Source organism: Equus asinus, chromosome 27 (genome assembly GCF_041296235.1).
Source record: "Equus asinus isolate D_3611 breed Donkey chromosome 27, EquAss-T2T_v2, whole genome shotgun sequence".
In the NCBI taxonomy this organism is placed as follows: Eukaryota; Metazoa; Chordata; class Mammalia; order Perissodactyla; family Equidae; genus Equus; species Equus asinus.
This window is the reverse complement of record NC_091816.1, coordinates 4,667,775-4,692,954: the sequence shown is the minus strand read 5'-3', so window position 1 is coordinate 4,692,954 and position 25,180 is coordinate 4,667,775. Positions and strand designations below refer to the sequence as shown.

The following is a 25,180-nucleotide window of genomic DNA, read 5'->3' as shown; positions in this document are numbered from 1 at the left end:
CTTCTGGATCCCAACTTAATTTTGAAAGCATTCTCGGAGAGTGATATCAGAAGATGGTGGAATAAGAATCCCCCTGCTCCTATTTCTCCTTAGCAACAATAACTTGACAACAATCCATGGACAAACACACCTTTCTGGGAGCTTTGGGATCCAGGTACATGGTGAAATTCTAGTGGAGTCTAAGACTGAGGAGAGACAATTTGAAAAGGCAGGCCCTCACCCAGGCAGATACCTAATGCATACGGTCTCAGGTAAAGATATGGAAACAGCTCCATATCCCTGAGGACTCAGCTACAGCCCTGTTTAGCCATGATCCTTCCAAAAGCACCATATGCCAAGTGACCCAGGAGGACTCACATCCAGCCATGCCACAGGTAACAGTCCCAAATATGGACCCTGAAATACCCATGAATTGGCCATGATCCAGGAGCACTTGTAGGTGAGCACACCAAACTTAGTTTGACTGTAGATTTTGAAACGTCCATGTAACTTGGCTCTAGCTTCTGCCAGCTGCAGTTTGAAAACAGTCCTACTGGCCTGTAACTATGCAGGAGACACTCCCAATACACCACCAAAGATCCAGAATGGGCCCAATACTTAGCTCCAGCACAGCACCCCATCCCCTAGTCACAGTCCCAAGCAGTCCAGTTGGCCCTGGGTCCTAGCAGGAAACACCGCCATCTCTGTCTAGGAGTCCAGCAAGGGGTCCATATTAGATGCCAGCCCCTATCCAGCTGCAATCCACTAATAGTCCTACTAAAGGGACCCAGCAGGAGACTCTCCTGTCTTCATCCCTGGAGATCCTGTAAGGTCCCTATACTCGGCTTCAGCCTCTCACAGTCCTAGTACATGAACAGTTCTGCTGGTGCAGGGACCCAGCAGGAGACATTCCAGAATATACCTAAAAAGATCCTGAAATGGCCCAACACTTGGATCCAGTCACTCTAGCCATGGTCAGAGAGCTGTCTCATCCACCCAGAGACCTGGCAGGAGACACATCCATCTATGTCTCTAGAGCCAGGTCTGCAGACTTCAGTTTTGGTTGTGGACCCTGAAACAGCCCAGGGACTCATTTCCAGCCACTTAAAGACATGGTCACGGCCAGTCCTGTCCACATGGGAACTCACTCTGTGATCTGGCAGGAGCCTCCTAGGAATGTGGTGGGAGTCATACCCATCCACATAACTAGTAACAGACCCCTGTATGAACACTCAACTGTGGACCCTTAACTAGGCCCTTGTCCCAGTGTCACCTTACTAAACAAGGTACTGGAGGGAGTCCAATACACCCGGGAAACAGACAGGATTCATGCCTGCCCAAAATCCTAGTAACAAGCCCACCAACTGCATACCCCACTACAGACCCAGAAACAGCTTTGTAAACTGGCTCCAACTCAGCATGATTGTAATTCTGGAGGTAATCCCATCAGCCCAGGAACTAGCAGAAGATCTCTACCTGCAGAAACCTGTAGAAGTCTGTAGAGACAGAAAGAGGTGTTTGCTCTTTCAAATCTGCAAACACCAAACCAAGGCTACACAAATTACAAAGAATCAGGCAACTATCACACCAGTAAATGAAACTAGTAAAGCTCCAGTAACTAACCACAAAGAAATAAAGATCTACGAATTGCTTTACAATAATTCAAAATAATCATCATAAAGAGACTCAATGGAATACAAGAGAACACAGAGAGACAACCAAATGAAATCAGGAAAACATGCAAGAACAAAAAGAAGTAAGAAAGAAATAGAAACCTATTAGAAAGAACCAAACAGAAATCCTAGAACTTAAGAAAACAGTAACAGAAATGAAAAACTTAATAAAGGGATTCAACAACAGGTTGATCATGCAGAAAAAAGAATAAGTGAACTTTAATACTGTTGATTTGAAATTAGCAAGTTAAAGGAACAGACAGAAAAAACAAGGAAAAAGAGAGAATAAAGCCAACATGAATTATAGAACTTCATTAAGCAAATGAACATTCATATCATGGGAGTCTCTGAAGGGGAAAACAGAGAGAAAGGAGTAGAAAGATTAATTAAAGAAATAATAGCTGAAAAGTTGCCAAATCTTGAGAGAGATATGGACAGCAAGGAACAGAAAGCTCAAAGGACCCCAAGCAAAAATTACCCTGGATACAAAACTTAAAACTGGATAAAAAGAACCCCCACAACAAGGGACTGTCCTGACTAAGGTGGAAGAAGCAGAAATTCCTGCTGGAGAGAAAAAAGCCACCTTTGGGAGCAGTGGAATTTTGCAGCTGGCCAGGTGGCAGCCACCCTAAGGTACACAGCCCATCCTGGAGGAATGAGGTCCAGAGCAGGGGCAGATACTGCTATAAGCATCCTTCAGACTCAGCCCAACTGAGACAAGGGTCTTACTATCTGACTTCACTGGCAATTAACTGCAGCAGGCAATAACCCCAGAAAATCTATCAGAGGGAAGTCAAAAAGACCCACATCTTAAAGGGCCCACACACAAACTCACCTTTCTCAGCAACTTAAAATCACCAGAGAGAAGGCTGACAGTCATTTGTTGAAAAGAGACTCACCTGGTGAGCTCTAGGGGCATCTCAGGGAGAGGAGAGACCTCTCTGAAGACTGAGGCATTGGTGGGGGCCATTGTTCTGACCTGGTCCAGGCATGCTGACAGACCCCAGCAGACACCATCAAGGTTCTTCACCTGGTCTGTTAGCAGAGGGGTCTGCCACATCCACTAGAGTGCAGATTTAATCCAGTTCAGCCAGGGCAGGCACCCCACCCTAGGTACTGGCCCCGCCATAGCAAGCCCTCAGGCTACTTGTCAGCCTGCATTGACTGGGTGCCTTGTTCCTCTATAGGCAGGCGAGTGTGTCTGCCTCTGTGGGGCAGGGCCTCTGTGAGGACCAGGTGAACTGTGGGGGGCATTGGTGGAGAGGAGGGGGCCTCTGCAGTGGGGCATTGGGGTATGCTCCAGGGGGGTGGGAAGTGTGCATGGACCAGGACTGTGTTGACGGCATGTGTGGTCCCGTGGCAGGGTGAGGCCTATCAGTAGCAGAAGAGCTGTGCTTCACAGATAACCATAAAAAGGATCAGTCCCATGTTCCAAAGCCTGAAACCATTGAGTGTTCACATGCTTAGGGCCAGCCCCATTCAGAAGCACTCCTAAGAGAACTGACAACAGCCTTCTAGGCCTGTGGCCTACAGCAACTGTAAGCCCCTGAGGCTAGCAAGCAGCTACAGTGTGTACCTAACCAATTAACAGGAAAACTGCAACAGGAGTGTGCTGTCAGACTTTGTAGCCAATGGTGCTGAGGCTCCCCAAACTGGATTTACAAACAGCTGGCCAGGGAAGGAGAGACTAGACATCCTAGGTACCTGCATAAGAGCAGCCCTGCCACAGCAGAAGGACACAAGCAGCCCACAAAGGGGTCACTCCTGGATCATTTCAACTGGTGATGAGAGGAAAACACACTGCTAGGCTTCTAAAGGGATCTCTTACATAAGGCCAATTCTCCAAGGTCAGGAGACATAGCCAACTCACCTAATACATAGAAATAGGCACAGAGAAAGAGGCATAATGAGGAGACAAAGGAATAGATTCCAAGCAAGGGAGCAGGACAAAACCCCAGAAAAAGGACTAAATGAAACAGAAGCAAACTACCTGACAAAGAGTTTAAACAAAATCTCATAAGGATACTCACACATACTGAGAGGAGACTAGATGAACACAGTGAACTCATCAACAAAGAACTGGAAAATATAAAAAAAGAGCCAATCAGAAATGAAGAATACAATACTAGAAATGAAAAATTCACTAGAGGCACTCAATAGCAGAGTAGACAATTCAGAAGAATGGATCAGTAGATAGAGGAAAGACTAGAGGAAATCACCAAAGCTGAACAGAAAAAAGAAAAAAGAATTAGACAGAATGAGAACAGTCTAGGAGAAACCTGGGACAATATCAAGGGCACTAACATTCATATTATAGGTGTCCCAGAAGGAGAAGAGAGACAAAGGGGCAGAAAATTTATTCCAAGAAATAATAGATGAAAATTTTTTCCTAACCTAAGGAAGGAAACAGACATCCAAGTACAGGATGCACAGAGAGCTCCAAACAAGATAAGTCACAAGAGGCCCACACCAAGACACATTATAATTAAAATGTCCAAAATTAAAGATAAAGAGAGAATCCTAAAAGCAGCAAGAGAAAGGCAACATGTGACATACAAAGGAAAGCCCATAATGCTAGCAGTGGACTTCTCAGCCAAACGCTACAGGTGAGAAGAGAATGGCATGATATATTTAAAGTGATAAAGGAAAAAACCTCCATGCAAGAATACCCTATCCAACAAAGTTGTCATTCAGAATGAAAGGAGAGATAAAGAGCTTCACAGAAAGCAAAAATTAAAGGAGTTTATCACCAAGAAACCAGTTCTTCAAGAAACGCTGAAGGGAGTTATTTAAGTGGGAAAGTGATGACCACAAATAGGGATAAAAACATTATTAAAAAAATCAAAAATTCCCAGGCAATAAAATCACTGGTAAAGGTACAAATGTACTAAAGGTAGCAGATCAACAACCTGTGAAGATGATATGAAGTATGAAAGATAAAACACAAAAGTACTAATACAACCTATTTCAATGATAAGAGGGTAATGGGTAGACACAATCAAGAGATTATATATGATTTCAAAAACACAAAATGTGGGAATAAGGGAGTGAAAAAGTAGAGCTTGTAGAAACAGGTCAAGCTAAAGAGTCTATGAACTCAATATAGAGTGTTATATACATAGAATATTAAATAGGATCCTCATGGTAATTACAAATCAGTAATCTATAGTAAGCAAATAAATAAGACAAAAGAAATCAAACATATTACTAAGAAAGCCATCAAACCAAAAGGGAAGAGAGCAAGAGAAAACTAAAGGAACAGAGAAGAATTACTAAAACACCAAGAAAAAAGTAACAAAATGGCAATAAATACATCTTTGTCAATAGCTACTTTAAATGTAAATGGACTAAATGCTCCAATCAAAAGGCATAGGGGGGCCAACTGGATAAAAAAAAAATATATATATATGCTGCATCCAAGAGACACACTTCAGACCTAAAGACACAAACTGAAAGTGAAAGGATGGAAAAAGATATTCCATGCAAATGGCAAAGAAAAGAAAGCGGGGGTACCAATACTTATATCAGACAAAATATACTTTAAATAAAAACTGTAACAAGAGACAAAGAAGGGAACTACTTAATGTTAAAGGGAACAGTCCAACAAGAAGGTATAACACTTGTAAATATCTATGCACTCAACATAGGAACACCTAAATATATAAAGCAATTATTAACAGACATAAAAGGAAAAATAGACAGTGACACAAAAAGACAAGGGCACTTTAAGACTCCACTTACACCAATGGATAGATCATCCAAACAGAAGATCACTAAGGAAACACTGGCCTTAAATGACACATTTGACCAGATGGACTTAGTGGCTATATATAGAACATTCCATCCAAAAACCACAGAATACACCATCTTTTCAAATGCACATGGAACATTTTCCTGGATTGATCACAAAAAATGTACCAATAAATTTAAGAAGACTGGAATAATACCATGCATCTTTTCTGACCACAAAGTTATGAAACTAGAAATCAACTACAGGAAGAAAACCAGAAAAGCCAGAAAAATGTGGAGATACAATAAAATGCTAATGAACAACGATTGGGTCACTGAAGAAATCAAAGGAGAAATCAAAAAATGCCAGAGACAAATGAAAATGAAACTACATCATGTCAAAATCTATGAGATACAGCAAAAGTGGTTCTAGGAGGGAAGTTTATAGAAATTCAGGCCTACCTCAACAAAGAAGAAAAATGCCAAATAAACAATCTAACAGCACATCGAAAGGTACTGGGAAAAGAAGAACAAATGAAGCCCAAAATCAGCAGAAGGAAGGAAATAAAAATCAGAGCAAAATAAAGGACTAAAAAACAATAGAAAAAATTATTGAAACCAAGAGGTTTTTCTTTGAAAAGATAAATGAAATTGACAATCCCTTAGATAGACTCCCCAAGCAAAAAAGAGATAAGGCTCAAATAAATAAAATCAGAAATGAAAAAGGAGAAACTACAATGGACACCTCAGAAATACAAAAGATAATAAGAGAATATGATGAAAAGCTATATGTAAACAAATTGGATAGTCTAGAAGAAATGGATAAATTCTTAGAAACGTACAACCGTCCAAGACTGGACCAAGAAGCAGCAGAAAATTTGAATAGACCGATCACCCATAAGGAGATCGAAACAGCAATCAAAAACATCCCTCAAAATAAAAGTCCAGGACCAGATGGCTTCCCTGGTGAATTCTACTAAACATTCAAAGAAGACTTAATACCTGTCCTTCTCAAACTCTTCCAAAAAATTGAAGAGGAGGGAAAGACTTCCTAACTCATTCTACAAAGCCAACATTATCCTGATACCAAACCTAGATAAGAAGAACACAAAAAAAGAAAATTACAGGCCAATATCACTGATTAACAGGGATGCAAAAGTCCTCAACAAAATACTAGCAAATTGAATACAACAATACATTAAAAAGATCATACATCACGATCAAGTGGGTTTCATTCCAGGGATGCAAGCATGGTTCAACATCCACAAATCTATCAACATGATACACCACATTAACAAAATGAAGAATCAAAATCACATGATCATCTCAATAGATGTAGAGAAAGGATTTGACAAGATACAGCATCCATTTATGATTAAACACTCTAAATAAAATGGGTATACAAGGAAAATACCTCAACATAATAAAGGCCATATATGACAAACTCACAACAAATATCATTCTCAATGGAGAAAAACTGAAAGCTATCCCTCTAGGAAGAGGAACCAGACAAGGATGCCCACTGTTACCACTCTTATTTAACATAGTATTGGAAGTCCTAGCCAGAGAAATTAGGCAAGAAAAAGAAATAGAATGATTCATATTGGAAAAGAAGTGAAACTGTCACTCTTTGCAGACGACATGATTTTATACCAAGAAAACTTTAAGGATTCCACTAAAAAACTTTTAGAAATAATAAATGAATACAGTCAAGTTGCAGGATACAAAATCAATGTACAAAAATTGGGTGGTTTCTATACACTAACAACGAAGTAGCAGAAAGAGAAATTAAGAACACAATCCCATATACAGTTGCAACAAAAAGAATAAAATATCTAGGAATGAACTTAACCAAAGCCGTAAAAGTTCTGCACACCAAAAGTGTAAAACATTGTTGAAAGAAATCCAAGAAGACACAAAGAAATGGAAAGACCTTCCATGCTCTTTGATTGGAAGAATTAACATACTTAAAATATGCACAATTCCTAAAGCAATCTACAGATTCAACATAATCCCTACCAAAGTTCCAACATTTTTCACAGAAATAGAACAAAGAATCCTAAAATTTATATGGAACAACAAAAGATCCCAAATAGCTAAAGCATTTCTGAGAAAAAACAACAAAGCTGGAGGTATCATACTTCCTGATTTCAAAATATACTACAAAGCCATAGTCACCAAAACAGCACAGTAGTGGCACAAAAACAGACACACAGATAAATGGGACAGAATTGAGAGCCCAGAAATAAACCCACACATTTATGGACAGCTAATATTCAACAAGGGAGCCAAAAGCGTACAATGGAGAAAGGAGAGTTTCTTCAATAAATGGTGTTGGGAAAACTGGACAGGCACAAACTGGACAGGCACAAGCAAAAGAATGAAAGTAGACCATTCCCTTACACCATGCACAAAAATCAACACAAAATGGATAAAAGACTTGAATATTAAGACCCGAAACCATAAAACCTCTAGAGGATAACATAGGTAGTACGTTTTTGACATCAGGGTTAGCAGCATATTTTCAAGTACCATGTCCAACTGGGCAAGAGAAACAAAAGAAAAAATGAATAAACGCAAATACATCAAACTAAAAATCTTCTGCCCAGCAAAGGAAATCATCAACAAAACAAAAAGACAACCTAACAATTTGGAGAAGATATTTGCAAACCATATATCAGATAAGGGGTTAATATCCAAAACATACAAAGAACTCATACAGCTCAACAGCAAGGAAACCAACAACCCAATTAAAAAAAAATGGGCAAAAGATCTCAACAGAGATTTCTACAGAGAGGATATAGAGATGGCCAAAAGGCCTATAAAAAGATGCTCAACACCATTAGCTATCAGGGAAATGCAAATCAAAACTACAATGAGATATCACTGCACTGCGGTCAGAATGGTTATAATTAACAAGACAGGAATCCACAAGTGTTGGAGAGGATGTGGAGACAAGGGAACCTTCATACACTGCTGGTGGGAGTGCAAACTGGTGCAGCCACTGTGAAAGCAGTACGAAATATCCTCAGAAAATTAAGAATACATCTACCATGTGATCCAGCTATCCCACTGCTGGTTATTTATCCAAAGAACTTGAAAACACAAATGCATAAAGATACATGCAACCCTATGTTCACTGCAGTCTTATTCACAATATCCAAGACTTGGAACCAACCAAGGTGCCCATCAAGGGACGGATGGATAAAGAAGATGTGGTATATATACACTATGGAATACTAATCAGCCATAAGAAATGATGAAATCCAGCCATTTGTGACAACATGGATGGACCTTGAGAGTATTATTCTAAGTGAAATAAGTCAGAGGGAGAAAGTCAAATACTGTATGGTCTCACTTATAACTAGAAGATAAAAACAACAAACACACACATAGCAATAGAGATTGGATTGGTGGTTACCACAGGGGAAAGGGGGAGGGCAAAATGGATGATTAAGCTTACATGTGAGATGATGGACTACAATTAGTTTTTGGATGGTGAACATGATGTAGTCTACACAGAATTCAAAATATATTATGATGTACATCTGAAAGCTATATAATGTTATAATCCACTGTTATTGCAATAAAATTTTTAAAAATGGCAAAAAAACAATGCAAACATTTACAGAGTAGGGGAGAATTAGACAGCAGTAAAACTGTAGGGGACTTCAATACCCTACTTTCAACACTGGACAGATCAACCAGAAAGAAAATCACTAAGAAAATAGTAGACCTGAATAACACTATAGATCAAATGGACCTTCAAGATATATATAGAACATTATGCCAACAGGTACAAAATACACATTCTTGTCAAGCTCACAGGGAACATTCTCCAGGAGAGAATGTATGTTTTTCCACAAATAAATTTTTAAGAAATTTAAGAAGATTGAAATAATATCTAGTATCTTTTGCAATGACAGTGGTATGAAACTAGAAACCAATAACAGAAGGAAAACTGGAAAATTCACAAAATGTGTAAATTAAACATCACACTCCTGAAGAACCAATGATCAAAGAAGAAATAAAAGAGAAATAAGAAAGTATCTTGAACTAAAAACACAAAAACAGCATATCAAAACATATGAGATGCAGCAAAAGGAGTTCTGACAGGTAAGTTTAGAGTAATAAGTGCCTACCTTAGAAAAATAAAGATCTCAAAAAAAAAAACCTGACTTTACACCTAAAGGAATTAGAAAAGGAAAAACAAACTAAGGAGTGGAGTTAGTAGAAGCAAGGAAATAAAGGTTAGAATGGAAATAAATGAAACAGAGAACAGGGAGACAATGGAAAAAAATTAAAGAAACTAAGAGTTGGTTCTTTGAGAAGATAAACAAAATGGCAAACCTTTAGCTAAACTAATCAAGAAAAAATGAGACACAACTCAATAAAGCAAAATTATGAAGGAGGGAGTACTAAAATTGACACCACAGAAATACAAAGGATCATAAGAGGCTACTATGAACAACTGTATGCCAACAAATTGCATAACTTAGAAGAAATGAATAAATTCCTGGAAACAGACAACATACCAAGACTGAATCATAAAGAAATGGAAAACTTGAACAGACCAATCACAACTAAAGAGACTGAATCTGTTAGCAAACCTCCTACCAAAGAAAAGCCCAGGACCAGACAGTTTCAAAAGTAAATTTTATGAAATATTTAAAGACTTGATACTAATCTTTCTCAAACTCTTCCAAAAACTTATAGAGCAGGGAATACTCCCAAACTCATTTTACAAGGCCAGCATTACCCTGATACCAAAGACAGATAAAGACACTACAGGAAAAGAAAATTACAGGCTAATATCCCAGATAAATATGGACACAAAAATTCTCAACAAAACAGTAGCACACCAAATCCAACAGCACATTGAAAGGATCATACACCATGATCACATGGGATTTATCCCTGGGATGCAAGGATGATTCAACATACAGAAATCAATAAATGTGATATACTCCATTAATAGAATTGAGGGTAAAAATCATATAATTCTCTGAAGAAATGAAGAAAAAATTTGATAAAATTCAACACCCTTTTATGATAAAAGCTCACAACTATTTGGGTATAGAAAGAACATATCTCAACATAGTAAAGGCCATGCATGAGAATCCTTTGCTAACATCATACCTAGTAGACAAAAGTTGAAAGTTCCCCTTTAAGATCAGGAACCAGACAAAGATGTCCACTCTTACCATTCTTATTCAATATAGTACTGGAAGCCCTAGCCAGAGCAATTAGGCAAGATAAAGAAATAAAAGGAATTATGGGGCCGGATGTGTGGCCAAGTGGTTAAGTTTGCACACTCTGCTGTGGTGGCCCAGGGTTTTGCCAGTTTAGATCCTGGGCACGGACATGGCACCGCTCGTCACACCATGTTGAGGCAGTGTCCCACATGCCACAACCAGAAGGACCTGCAACTAAGATATACAACTGTGTATGAGGGCGGTTTGGGGAGACAAAACAGAAAAAAAGAAAAGATTGGCAACAGCTGTTAGCTCAGGTGCCAATCTTTAAAAACAAAACAAACAAACAAACAAAAAGAAATAAAGGGAATTCAAGTCAGAAAGGAAGAAAATTGTTTGCAGATGACATGATCTTATATTCAGAAAATCCTAAAGAAGCCACAAAAAAACTGTTAGAATTGATAAATTCAGTCGAGTTGGAGGATACAAAATCAAACTATAAAAATCATTTGCATTTATATACATTTACAATGAAAGATATGTAAAAGAAATTTTAAACATCCCATTTATAATAGTACCAAAGACAATAAAATAGGAATAAATTTAACCAAGGAGGTGAAAGACCTGCACACAATAAACTGTGAGTCATCAATGAAAGAAACTGAAAGAGACACAAATAAATGAAAAGATATCCTGTGTTCATGGATCAGAAAAATTAATATTGTTACAATAACTGTACTATCAAAGCAACCTATAGATTCAATGCAATCTTTATCAGAACTCCAATGGAATTTTTCATAAAAACAAAAAGCAATACTAAAATTCATATGGAGCTACAAAAGACCCCAAATAAACAAAGCAATCTTGAGAAAGAAGTACAAAGCTGGGGCATAATACTTCCTGATTTCAAACCATGCTACAAAGCTATAGTAATCAAAACAGTATGGTTTTGGCCTTAAAACAGACAAATGAAAGGAATAGAATTGAAAGACCAGAAATAAAATCACACATGTATAGTCAACTAACCTTTGACAAGGGTGCCAAGAACACACAATGGGGAAAGGATGATCTCTTCATTCAATGATGTTGGGAAAACTGAGTATCCACATGCAAAGGAATGAAACTGGACCCTTATGCTACACCATAAACACAAATTAACTCAAAATGCATTAAATACTTAAATGTGAGACCTAAAATCGTAAAACTCCTAGAAGACAACATCTTTGATAACGTCTTGGCAATGACTTTTTCGATATGACACCAAAAGCACAAGCAGCAAAAGCAAAAATAAAGAAGCGGGACGACTACATCAAACTAAAAAGCTTCTGCACAGCAAAGGAAACAACTAATAAAATAAAAAGGTAACCTACAGAATGGGATAAAATATTTGCAAACTGTACATCTGATAAGGGGTTAATATTCAAAATATATAAAGAACTCACATACCTCAACAGGGACAAAAACCCCAAATAGTCTGATTTCAACATTAGCAAAGCAGCTTAATACACCTTTGCCCAAAGAAGATATTCAAATGGCCAACAGGTACAAGAAAATGTGCTCATGACAAATGATCAGGGGAAATGTAAATCAAAACCACAATAAGATATCACCTCACATCTGTTAGAATGGTTATTATCAAAAGATAAGAGATATCAAGTGCTGGCAAGCTTGTGGAGTAAAGGGAGCTAACATGTGCTGCCAATCTTCCTCTTTTGCTGAGGAAGACTGGCCTTAGCTAACATCCGTGCCCATCTTCCTCTACTTTTTATGTGGGACACCTGCCACAGCATGGCTTGCCAAGCGGTGCCATGTCTGCCCCCGGGATACGAACCGGTGAACCCTGGGCCACCAAAGTGGAATGTGTGCACTTAACGCTGCACCACCAGGCCGGCCCCCTTGTGAACCTTTGTTGGGAATGTAAATTGGTACGGCCACTATAGCAGAGAGAATAGAGGTACCTCAAAACATTAAAAATAGAACTACTATTGATTGAGGAATCTCCTTTGCAGGCATATATCTGACAGATATAAAATCAGTATCTTTAAGAGATATATGCACCTCCATGTTCATTGTAGCATTACTTACAATAGCCAAGACATGGAAACAACCTAAGTGCCCATCAATGGATAAATTTATTAAAAAATATAGTGTATATGCACAATGGAATAATATTCAGCCATAAAAAAGAAGGAAATTCTGCCATTTGCAATAATATGGATGAACTTTGAGGGCATTAAGCTAAGTGAAATAAGTTAAACAAGAGAAAGATAAATACTATATGATCTCACTTATATGTGGAAAGTAAAAAAGCCAATCTCATCAAAACAGAGCAGCTTCGTGGTTGCCAGGGGCTGCTAGGTGGGGTAAATGGGAAGATGTTGGTCAAGGGTACTAATTTTCAACTATAAAACGAATAAGTCTGGAGATATAATGTACAGCATGTTGACCATAGTTAACAACAATGTATTATATACTTGAAAGTCGCTAAGATAGTTAGCACATAGTTCCCACTATGTGAAGTGGTGAATGTGTAAACTAAACTTACGTGGTAATGACTTCTCCATATATACTTAGATCAAATCATTATGTTGTACACCTTAAACTTACACAGTGTTGTATGTCATATCTCACTAAAGTTGGGGAAAATTTTTTAAAAAGATAAAAGCATACTCCTCCTCCAATCTTACAGATGTTTTCCATTTACTTTGTTCAGGAGTTTCTTTTTTCGCTAGATTCCAGTGTATTGTGCTGGATGTGGGGTAATTATTCAGGGACACTTTAAATGCTTTCAATAAAGAGGGACTGAATGATTGTAACAACAAGTGAATGACTTATAAAGGAACAGAGGACTTCACTAGAAGACAGTGAAGAGAATTTAGCCAACACAAAGAACTAATTTAACTTCCTGATCCCATGTAAGATAGGGTGTTAGAAAATAAGACCTGAAGGTTGCTCCAGATATATGTTGATCAGAGAGAAATCTAAGTGGGTATAAGAAAGATTGGTAATGAGATATAAAAATGGGAAGTCAAGTTCGAGAGAAGAAGCATCCGACACTACATACATGTGAGTCCTGGAAATGATAAATTACTGAATGGACTGAAGTGTGACAGTGGGTCCAATGTTGCTTGGATATGATATAATGGGAAGGAGTGAATATGCTATATGACATGTTTTCCATCTCCCTGAAATAAGGGTTTCAAGAAAGTTAATCTGAGCTATTCTAAAATACAGATTGCCTCTTACCTTGCAATCACTTGTGCAGCATTCCCCAGAACCACAGTCTTTACCCTTTTGCAACGAACACGTTCTAGGATCACAGCAGGATTTATGAGTACAATTCTGAAAACAAATGCTGTGTTAATCATGCATGATTGGGTACCATCAAATAAAACTGCAACACAGAATTTCTTTCAAAGTATGATGCTTTTCGTAAATTCATAGTTTCAGTGATCCTGTTCTTTATATAAGAATTATAGAAATCAACACCTCATTCACTAGTTTGTAAAAGAAATGTGTTGTTTCACTACACTCCATATAACTTGAACAATATTAAAATACTACTGTGGAGTCAAAATCGTAGAGGAAATAGTTCATAGATACCTTGTTACCTACTATTCTCTTCAAACATCTTCTTATATTCTTGCTTTTATAATAAATTATATAAGCCAAATCTATTCACATGTAGAACTTCTCTGATGTGAAACTGTCAAAAGCAACATTCAGACTCTGGGCTTCTCTCTCTGAAACGGCAAACTCTCAAACCTCAACCCAGAAAAAGTGGTCCAGAAGCTAGTCTGGTCTATCCAGACCTGGTTTCACTGGGATCGTGGCCCCAAACTTACTTTTGATCTTCTAAGAGTCAGGGCCTTCAATTAGCTTTTCTACTCTTCAATAGCAAGTTTGTTCTAAATTATGCAGTTTACCAACATCAGAAGTTTGAGTTTTCTGGTGTTTTGTTATTGGCATTTTTTGCTGGTATTTTCAGTAAACAGCTTGACCATAGGCAGCAGTATTATACTTTTAAAAAGTTTTTATTTCATATATTGACTCATGCACTCAAAGTTTAAACATTCTTTTGTTAGCTTTTTTTTCATACTGTTTCTTTTAATCAAATGCTTGGTTATTCTTAGTTTTTTGTGTTTGTTTTTTCAATCCAATTTAGTATTTGTAAGGGAAGACCTTCTTAAGAAGAATAGAATACTCTGGCTATTTCCAGCCAATATTTGGCCCAAAAGGGTTTCTTGGGCTAGAGCCAGTGGCCTGGTAGTTGAGTTTGGCGTGCTCTACTTCAGCAGCCCGGATTTAGTTCCCTGGCACGGACCTACCCCACTCTGTTAGAGGCCATGCTGTGCTGGTGGGCCCACATGCTAAAAAATAGAGAAAGATTGGCACATGTGCTAGCTCAGGGCAAAGCTTTCTTAGTAGAGAAAAAAAAAATGGTTTCTTTTCCCCCTCCCTCTGCCAGAAGCATGAGAAGACTGTTCTCCAGTATTCACTGTGACCACCAGTCCTGGAGGTAAAACTCACAAAAGTGTGGGGCCTCCCCATGACAGGGTCCCCTTGGAATTTTTAACTACCAGATTAGTCCACATTGAGCACTCAGCAATTTTCCAATTACAGTCCAGGTTTTCCTACCCAGCACTGGTTCCCGAAAGGTTTCAGCTTGTGGATTGCTACTCCAGTAAGTTGTGTTCTCTGTATTCACCTGTCAATCCTTCCAGTTTAAGGGGCAGTGGTTTGCTCTGGACCTCATGATGGATCTAGGAAGAGTCATTGCTTTTTCAATTTGTCTAGCTGTTTATTTATTGTAAGGACTGAATGGTAACTTCTAAACTTCTCACATGATAGACTGAAAACCAAAATTCTTAATTGTCTTTTTATGTATTTGAATAAAAGTCCTTTGAATTGACATTTGAATATATTTTATATATGTTCATATATATACTTGAATATGTATGAATTATAAATATTTTCTACTATTCTAGAGCTTGTCATTTTATTTTTCTTAACAGAGTCTAAGAGAAAAAGTTTCTAAATTTGATGAATTACAATTTATCATTTTTTTCTTTAAAACCTCATTCTTGGAGCCAACCCTATGGCCGAGTGGTTAAAGCTCCGCACACTCCACTTCGGCAGCCCGGGTTTGTGGGTTTGGATTCTGAGCATGGACCTACTCCACTCATCAGCCATGCTGTTAAGGCATCCCACATACAAAATAGAGGAAGACTGGCACAGATGTTAGCTCACAGCGAATATTCATCACCAAGAAAATAAATAAATAACAAAATCCCTCATTACTATTTGTCATATCTAAGAAATTTTTGCCTACCACAGGGTCAAAAAGATTGTCTCCTGTGTTTTATTCTAAAAGCTTTAGAATTTTAGTTTTTATATTTAGCTCTTTGATCCATTTCATGTTAAATTTTTTAGTGAGGTAACATTGGTTTATAACATTATATAAATTTCAGGTGTACATCATTATATCTTGATTTCTGTGTAGACTACATCATGTTCACCATCCAAAAACTAATTACCATCACCATACATATTTGCCCTTTTTCCTTCCTCCCTTCCCTCTTCCCCTTTGGTAACCACCAATTTAATCACTGTATCTATGTGTTTGTTTGCTGTTGTTGTCTTTCTCTTTCACTTCTGAGTGAAATCATACAATATTTGGCTTTTTCCATCTGACATTTCACTTAGCATAATACCCTCAAAGTCTATCCATATAGTCACAAATGGCAAGATTTCATCTTTTTTTTTTTATGACTGAGCAGTATTCTATTTTGTATATATACCACATCTTTTCTATCCATTCATCCATTGATGAGCACTTAGGTTGTTTCCAAGTCTTGGCTATTGTTAATAGTGCTGCAATGAACACAGGGGTGCAAATTATCTTTTCAACTTAGTGTATTCATGTTCATTGGATAAATGCCAAGAAGTGGAATAGCTAGATCATATAGTAGTTCTACTCTTAATTTTTTGAGGAACCTCCATACTATTTTCCACAGTGGCTGCACAAGTTTACATTCTCACCAGCATTGTATGAGCATTCCCTTCTCTCCACATCCTCTCCAACACTTATTTCTCATCTTGTTAATTACACCATTCTGACAGATGTGAGGTGATATCTCATTGTAGTTTTTATTTATATTTCCCTAATAATTAGTGATGTTGAATGTCTTTTCATGTGCCTTCTGGCCATCTGCATATCTTCTTTGGAAAAATGTCTGTATTTCCGTTGCCCATTTTAATAGGGTGGTTTCTTTTGTTATTGAGTTATATGAGTTCTTTATATATTTTGGATATTAATCCCTTATCAGATGTATGATTTGAAAATATCTTCTCCCAATTGTTAGGTTGTCTTTTCATTTTGTTGATGGTTTCCTTTGCTGGAAGAAGCTTTTTAGCTTGATGTAGTCTCATTTCTTTATTTTTTCTTTTCTTTCTCTTGCCTAGTGAAACTTGGTATTCAAAAAGATACTCCTAAGACTGAAGTCAAAGAACATACTGCCTATGTTTTCTTGTAGAAATTTTATAGTTTCAGGTCTTACATTCAAGTCTTTAATCCATTTTGAGTTATTTTTTGTGCATGGTGTTAAGATAATGGTCTACTTTCATTCTTTTACATGTGGCTGTCTGGTTTTCCCAACACCATTTATTCCTTTCTCCATTGTATGTTCTTGACTCTACTGCAAAAAAATTAGCATCCACAAACATGTGGGTTTGTTTCTGGGCTCTCAGTTCTCTTTCATTGATTCAGGTGTCTGTTTTTGTACCAGTACCATGCTGTTTTGATTACTATAGCTTCGCAGTATACTTTGAAAACAGGGAATGTGATACCTCCAGCTTTATTCTTTTCCTCTCAGCATTACTTAAGCTATTCAGGTCTTTTGTTGTTCGATATAAATTTTAGGATTCTTTGTTCTATATCAGTGAAAAATTGTCATTGATAGGGATTGCACTGAATCTGTAGGTTGCTTTAGGAAGTATGGACATTTTAACTACATTAATTTTTCCAATCCATGACCAAAGAATGTCTTCCCATTTCTTTCTATTTTCTTTGTTTTCTTTTGAAAATGTTTTATAGTGTAGGGGTCTTTCACCTCTTTGGTTAAATTGATACCAAATAAATAAAAGTATTTTATTCTTTGGGTTGCAATTGTAAATGGGACTGTATTCTTAATTTCTCTTTTTGCTGGCTCATTTTTGGAATATAGAAATGCAACAGATTTTTGTATGCTGATTTTGTATGCTACAACTTTGCTGTATTCATTTATTATTCCTCAGTTTTTTTTGTGGATTATTTAGGGTTGTCTACATATAAAATCATTTCATTTGCAAACAGTGACAATTTCAATTCTTCCTTTCCAATTTGGATCTGTTTTACTTCTTTTTCTTGCCTGATTGCTCTGGCTAGGACTTCCAATACTACATTAAATAAAAGTGGTGAAAGTGGGCATCCTTGTCTTTTTCGGGTTCTTAAAGGGATAGTTTTTCCACCATTAAGCATGATGTAGGCTGTGGTGGTGTCATATATGACCTTTATTACATTGAGGTAATTTCCTTCTGTACCAATTTATTCAGTGTTTTTTAATCATAAATGGATGCTGTGTCTTTTCAAGTGCTTTCTCTGCATCTATTGAGATAATCGTGTGATTAGTTTTCTTCATTTTACTAATGTAGTGTATCACGTTGATTGATTTGTGGATGTTCAAACCTCCCTGCATCCCTGAAAAAATCCCACTGGATCTTGGTGTATTGTTGTTGCATTTGATTTGTTGGTATTTTGTTGCAGGTTTTTGCATCGATGTTCATCAGTGATATTGGCCTGTAATTTTCAGTATTTTTTTGTGTTGTCCTTGTCTGGTTTTGGTATCATGGTAATGCTGGCCTCGTAGAATGAGATAGGAAGCATTCCCTCCTCTTCAATTTTATGGAAGAGTTTGAGAAGGATAGGAATTAAATCTTCTCTAAATATTTGGTTAAATTCACCTGGGAAGCTGCCTTGTCCTGGACTTCTTTTTGAGGGGTGGGGGAAGATTTTTTATTACTGTTTCAATCTCCTTACTAGTGATTGGTCTAATCGGATTCTCTATTACTTCTTAATTCAGTTTTGGAAAGTTACATGATTCTAAGAATTTATTCATTTCTTCTAGATTACCAAATTTGTTGGTGTATAGCTTTCCATAGTATTCACTTATAATCCTTTGCATTTCTGTGGTATCATTATAATTTCTCCTCCTTTATTTCTAATTTATTTATGCAAGCCTTCTTTCTTTCTTTGTGAGTGTAGCTAAAGGTTTGTCAATTTTGCTATCTTTTCACAGAAGCAGCTCTGAATTTTATTGATCTTTTCTATTTTCTTTTTAATCTCTTGTTCATTTCCATTCTGATTTTTATTTTTATTTCCTCCTTCTGCTGATTTTCGTTTTGTTCGTGCTTCTTTGTATAGTTCTTTTAGGTGTATTGTTAGATTCTTGCAGATTTTTGTTGTTTGTTGAGGTAGGCCTGTTTTGCTATAAACTTCCCTCTTAGTATTGCCTTTCCTGTCTTCCATAAGCTTTGGCATGTCTTATTTTCATTTTCCTTTGTATCCAGGTATTTTTTAATTTCTCCTTTGATTTCTTCATTGACCCAATAGTCATTCAGTAGCATTTTGTTTAATCTCCACATATTTCTGACTTTTCCAGTTTTCTTCTTGTAGTTGATTTCTAGTTTTATCCCATTGTGGTCAGAAAAGATACCTGGTATGATTTCAACCTTCCTAAATGTATTGAGACTTGTTTAATGCTCTCATGTGTGAGCCATCCTGGAGAATGTCCCATGGGCATTTGAAAAGAATGTGCATTCTGGAGTTTTTGGATGGAATGTTCTGTATATATCTACTAAGTCCCTCTGGTCCAATGTGTCATTTAAGGTCAATGTTTCCTTATTGACCTCCTGTTTGGATAATCTAACCATTGACATATGTGAAGTGGTAAAGTCCCCTAATATTATTGTGTTACAGTCCATTTTTCCTTTTATGTTTGTTAATGATTGCTTAATATATTTAGATGCTCCTACATTGGGGTGCTTATATATTTACTGGTGTTATATCTTCTTGTTGGATTGTTCCCTTTATCATTATGTACTGCCCTTCTTTGTCTCTTGCTACATATTTTTTGTGAGGAATATTAGCCCTGAGCTAACATCTGCTACCAAGCTCTCTCTCTCTTTTTTTTTTTTTTTGCTGAGGAAGACTAGCCCTGAGCTAATTTATACTCTACTTTATATGTGGGATGTCTGCCACAGCACGGCTTGACAAGCAGTGTGTATGTCAACACCTGGGACCCAAACAGGCCAACCCTGGGCTGCCAAAGCCAGATGTGCAAACTGAACTGCTGTGCCACTAGGCTAGCCCCTACAGTTTTTATTTTAAAGTCTATTTTATCTGATATAAGTATTGCTACCCCAGCTTTCTTTTTGTTTCCATTTGCATGGAATATCTTTTTCCATCCATTCATTTACAGTTTGTGAGTGTCTTTAGGTCTGAAGCGTGTCTCTTGTCTGCAGCATATATATGGGTTTTGTTTTTTTATCCAACTTGTCACACTATGCATTTTTATTTGAACTTTTAGTCCATTGATATTTAAATTAACTATTGATAAGTATGGACTTATTGCCATTTTGTTACTTTTTTCTGGGTGTTTTAGTAGTTCTTCTCCACTCCTTTCTTCATTGTTTGCTCTATTCCTTTGTGACTTGATGCCTTTATTTAGTGTTCTATGGGTCGCTTTCTCTTTATTTTTTGCATATTTATTATAGTTTTTTGGTTTATGATTATCATGAGGCTCATATATAATAACCTACATAAACAGCAATCCATATTAAATCAGTTGTCTCTTAAGTTGGCCTTATACTTTTACTCCCCTTCCTCTACATTTTGTTTTTGATACCATACTCAAACTCCTTTGTGTATGTGTATCCCTTGATGTTATAATGGAGATATATATTTTTAGTCCTTTTGCATTTTTACCATAACACTAGCTTTATACATGGTTGATCCACTACCTTTACTGTATATTTGCATTTATTGGTGATATTTCTTCTTTGATAATTTTCTTATTCCTATTTGTGGTCTTTTCTTTCCCACTTACATAAGTCCTTTTAATATTTCTTTTTTCTATCCAGCTAGGGTGATTTCCTCTGCTCATCCATCCAGATCACTGATCCATTCTTCTGTATTATCTACTCTGTTGTTGATTCCCTCTAGTGAATTTTTCATTTCCATTACTGCATTCTTCAGTTCTGATTGGTTCTCTTTTATATTTTCCTTGTTGAAGTTCTTACTGTGTTCATCTATTCTTCTCCCAAGATCACTGAGCATCCTTATGACAGTTTGTACTCTTTATCAGGTAGATGGTTTATCTCTTTTGTTTAGTACTTTTTCTGAGGATTTATCCTGTTCCCTTATTTGGAGTATATGGCTTTGTCTCCACATTTTCCCTGCTTTTCTGTGCTTATATCTATGTATTAGGTAGATCAGCTACATATCTCAATCTTGGAAATGTGTCCTTTGGTAAGAGATGCCTTATGAGGCCCAGCAACATGCTTCCCTCTTATCTCCCTTCCAAATGTTCCAGGAGTGTCCTGTGTGTGGGCTACATGTGTCCTTCTTTTGTGATGGGGTTGCTCTTGTTACGGGTACATGGGTAGGCTAGGCTAGCCCCTCAGCTGCTGGTTGTGAGGCTCAGCCACGTGTGGCTGCTACAGTCACCTCAGTCACTTTATTGGGTGGAGCAAACTCTTGCACTGTTGCTTGCAAGGCCCCCAGTGTGACTGGTTGCTAGGCTCATGGGCTCACAATTGCTGCAGGCCTCTGGTGAGGCTCCTTGTGGTACAAGGCTATTGTCAGCTCTCTCAGCAGCACAGATGGGTGGGGCTGGCCCTAGGCATGGCAGCACACAATCATTTCAGGGGTTAAAAGGCAGGGCTTATCCCTTTTGCAGCTGTTAGAGATGGCCAGCAGCACAAGTCTGCTGCAGCTGACATGCCCCACTGCCTACAGGCCCACACATCCTTCCAACACTGGCCTGACTCACACACATGCTCCACCAAGGCAGGCCCACTCACCTCACAGCTGAGACCCCACAAACTCCACCCATATGGGCCCACAAGTTCCCCAAGGGCTTGTTGGTGGGTGGGACCAGTCCTGGGGTGGTTGTCTGCCTGGCTGAGCTGGATTAAATTGGTGATCTAGTGGGCACGGCAAACTCCTGCATTAACAAGTCAGAAGAAGAAATCCAATGGTATCTGCCAGTGTTCATGTGAGCATGACTGAAGTAGGTCACAATAATGGCCACCGCCAGTGTCTCAGTCCCTGGGGAGGTGGGACCAGCTGCCTCCTGCGTCTCTGAGGTGTTCTCAGAGCTTAGCAAGTGAGTCTCTTTTACCAAAGAACTTTGAAGCTTTCTTTTTGGTGTCTTTGTGTTGGTTTCCGGAACAGGTGAATCTGTGCATGGGCCCTTTAAGAGCTTTTCTTTCTCTGAAGTTCAATAGTTTTTCTGGGTGTATTCTCTCATTGGTTTTCAAAGCTAGTAAAGCCAAGTGTCATGGGAACTCATCTCAGTTATGCTGAATTCAAAAGCTGGGATGCCTACTGTGGCACAGCTCTCCTGCTCAGATATCTCCACTCCTCTGGGAAAAGCTTCTTACCTTTACAATTGCTCCCAGTCATGAAGAACCGTGGCTAGGATGTGCTTCTTTTCCTTACCCGGGTGTATTTCTGCCTCTTCCCCCTCTGTCAGTGTTGTCCCTTGTTGTGGGGGTTCTTTCCATCTAGTTTTCACACCTCTCTCATATGTAATCATTCCACAGTTGGTTGTAGATTTGTTACATCCACGAGAGGAGGTGAGTTCAGAGTCCTCCTACGCCACCATCTTCTCAAAATTCTCAAGTTAATTGTGTGGTGAGAAGTCAAGGTTTATTTTAATTACATGGATATCCAATTCACACAAAACTTTTGTTGAAAAGATTTTCTTCACCCATTGACTTGCCTCATTATATTGGCAGAAAATCAATTGACCACATAAATATCATTTTATTTCTGGATTCTCTATACTGTTCCATTAAGCTATGTATTTATGCTTTGGTCAATATCACATTGTCTTTATCATATCCTTATAGAAAATTTTGAAATTTATAGAAAATCAGTGTATGTGCTCCACCTTTCTTCTTTTTCTTTTAATTGCTTTGTCTATTCCGGGTCCTTTGCATTTCCATATAAATTGCAGAATCAGTTTGTCAATTTGTACAAAACATCAGTGTGTTTAGACTGGGATTGTGTTGAATGTATAGACCAACGTATGTAGAGTTAAAATCTTAATAATATTGTGTCTTCCAATCCATGAAACTGGGATATGTCTCCGTTCTTCCAATCTTCTTTCATTTCTCTGAGCAATTTAAGATTTTATTTTACAGATCTTGCACATATTCTGTTAAAATTTCTGTATATATGTTTCATGTTTTCTGAAACAATGTATATGGAAGTGTACTTTTTGTTTCATGTTCTGTTTGTTTATTGCTTATACATAGAAATCCGTTTGAATTGTTTTAGATTTACCTTGTATCCAGTGACTTGCATTCAACTAATTAGTTTTGGTAGCTTTTGGGGGGAGACTGCTTAGGATTCTCTAGTCACGTGGCCAAATTGAGTTTGATTAAAGACAATTTTACTTCTTCCTTTCAAAGCATATGTCTTTCTTTATCTTGTCCTACTGCAATGGCTGTAGCATCCACTACAATGTTGAAGGAAGTGGTGAGAATGAACATCTTTGCCTTGCTCCAGATATTAAGGGAAAACATTGAGTCTTTCACTAGAGAGTATGACGATAGTTGTAGTTTTTTCAGAGATGTACTTTATTAGAGTGAGGAGGTTCTCTTCTACTCCTCCAGTTCTGGGAGAGGTTATAATGAATTGGTGCTAAATTTTCTCAAATGCTTTTTTTTCTCCACTATTCTGTTATTATGGTGAGTTACACTAAATGACTTGAATATGTTAAAACAACCTTGTATTCCTGGGATAAACCCTATTTGATCAAGACTTGTTAAACTATTTATATTTTGTTTATGAGGAATATTGGTGTGATTTTCTTTTCTTTTAATTTTCCTGTCTAGTTTTGACTTCAGACCAATACTCACTTTATGAAATGAGTTGCAAAATGCCTCTTTCATCTATTATCAGAAGATTCATGTATAATGGCATTATTTCTTCCATATATGTTTGATAAAATTCACTAGTGAAGTAATATCAGTTTGGTGTTTCTATGTGAAAATATGTTAATTACAAATTTAATTTCTTCACTAAATATAGAGCTGTTCAAATTTTCTCCTTATATCATTTGTGATAATTTGAGTCCTTTAAGAAACTTGCCAATTTTACCTAAATTGCAAAATTTATTTATGTATTTTTTAATATTTATTTTTAATATACGTAGAATATGTAGTAATGTGCCCTCTTTCTTTCCTGATATTATTAGTTTTTGTCTCATTTTCCTTTCATCAGCACAGCGAAAGGTCTATTAAGTAGATTAATTTTTTCCAAAGCACCAGTTTTATTTTCATTGATTTTCATTCTTTGGTTTCTACCTCACAGATTTTTGCTTTTATTTTATGACTACTTCCTTCTATTTATTTTGCATTTAATTTAGACTAATATTCTAGTTCCCTAAAGTAGCATCCTAAATAATTTACTTCAGACATTTTTTATTCTCTATTATAAGCATTTAAAGCTTTACAGTTTACTCAAAACACTGTGTTAGCTGAAGCTCATAAGTTTTGATATGTTTTCATTTGCATAGTGTTAAAAATATATTCTAATTGCCTTTGTGATTTCTTCTTTGAGTCATGGGCCATTAAGAAGTGATAGCTTATTTTCCAAATATTTGGGGGCTTTTCAAGATATCTTATTATTCTTGATTTCTAATTTAATTCTCAATGCAAAATAAATATGTTGAGACTGACTTCATGGCTCAGAATATACTCTATCTTGATGAATATTCCAAGTTCACTTGAAAAGAATGTTTTTATTTAGCTATTAAATATAGTAGCCAGTAAATATCAATTATATTAAGGTGGTTGATAGTATTCTTCAGGTCTTCTACATCCTTACTCACTTTTTGTCTAGTTGTTCTATCAATTGCTGAGAGATCCGAAGTAAACCTCCAAATACAATAGTGGATTTGCCTCTTTCTCCCTTTAGTTTTATCAGTGATTGCTTCATGAAATTTGAAGATCTAACATGTGTATGTGTTTGTGTGTAAATATGATATATTTTTATAAATTTAAATGTATATTTATTGTTGTTATATCTTCTTTATATATTTACCTTTTTATCATTTTAAAAGATTACTATATCTCTTTGTTTACTCTTTATACTAATATAGTCACTACAGTTCTCTTATATTTACTGTTTGCTTGTTATACCCTTTTCCATTCTTTGCTTTTCCTACCTTACAGGGCATTTGGGCTTAAAATGTATCTTTTACAGATAGCATGTAATTGATTCTTGATTTTTATCTAGTCTGACAATGTGTGCCTTTTGATCAGTGTTTTACC

The 25,180-nt window shown here is 37.1% G+C and overlaps 1 protein-coding gene across 1 annotated transcript in view; it reads right to left on the bottom strand.

The window, feature by feature from the left end:
• The window catches only part of LOC106836908 (disintegrin and metalloproteinase domain-containing protein 5-like), a 186,217-nt gene that overhangs the window by 87,007 nt on the left and 74,030 nt on the right, over nt 1–25,180 (bottom strand). The window contains exon 14 of the mRNA XM_070499711.1: nt 13,823–13,918. Within this exon, the coding sequence (XP_070355812.1) occupies nt 13,823–13,918 (96 nt within the window). The remainder of the gene's footprint in view (nt 1–13,822; nt 13,919–25,180) is intronic.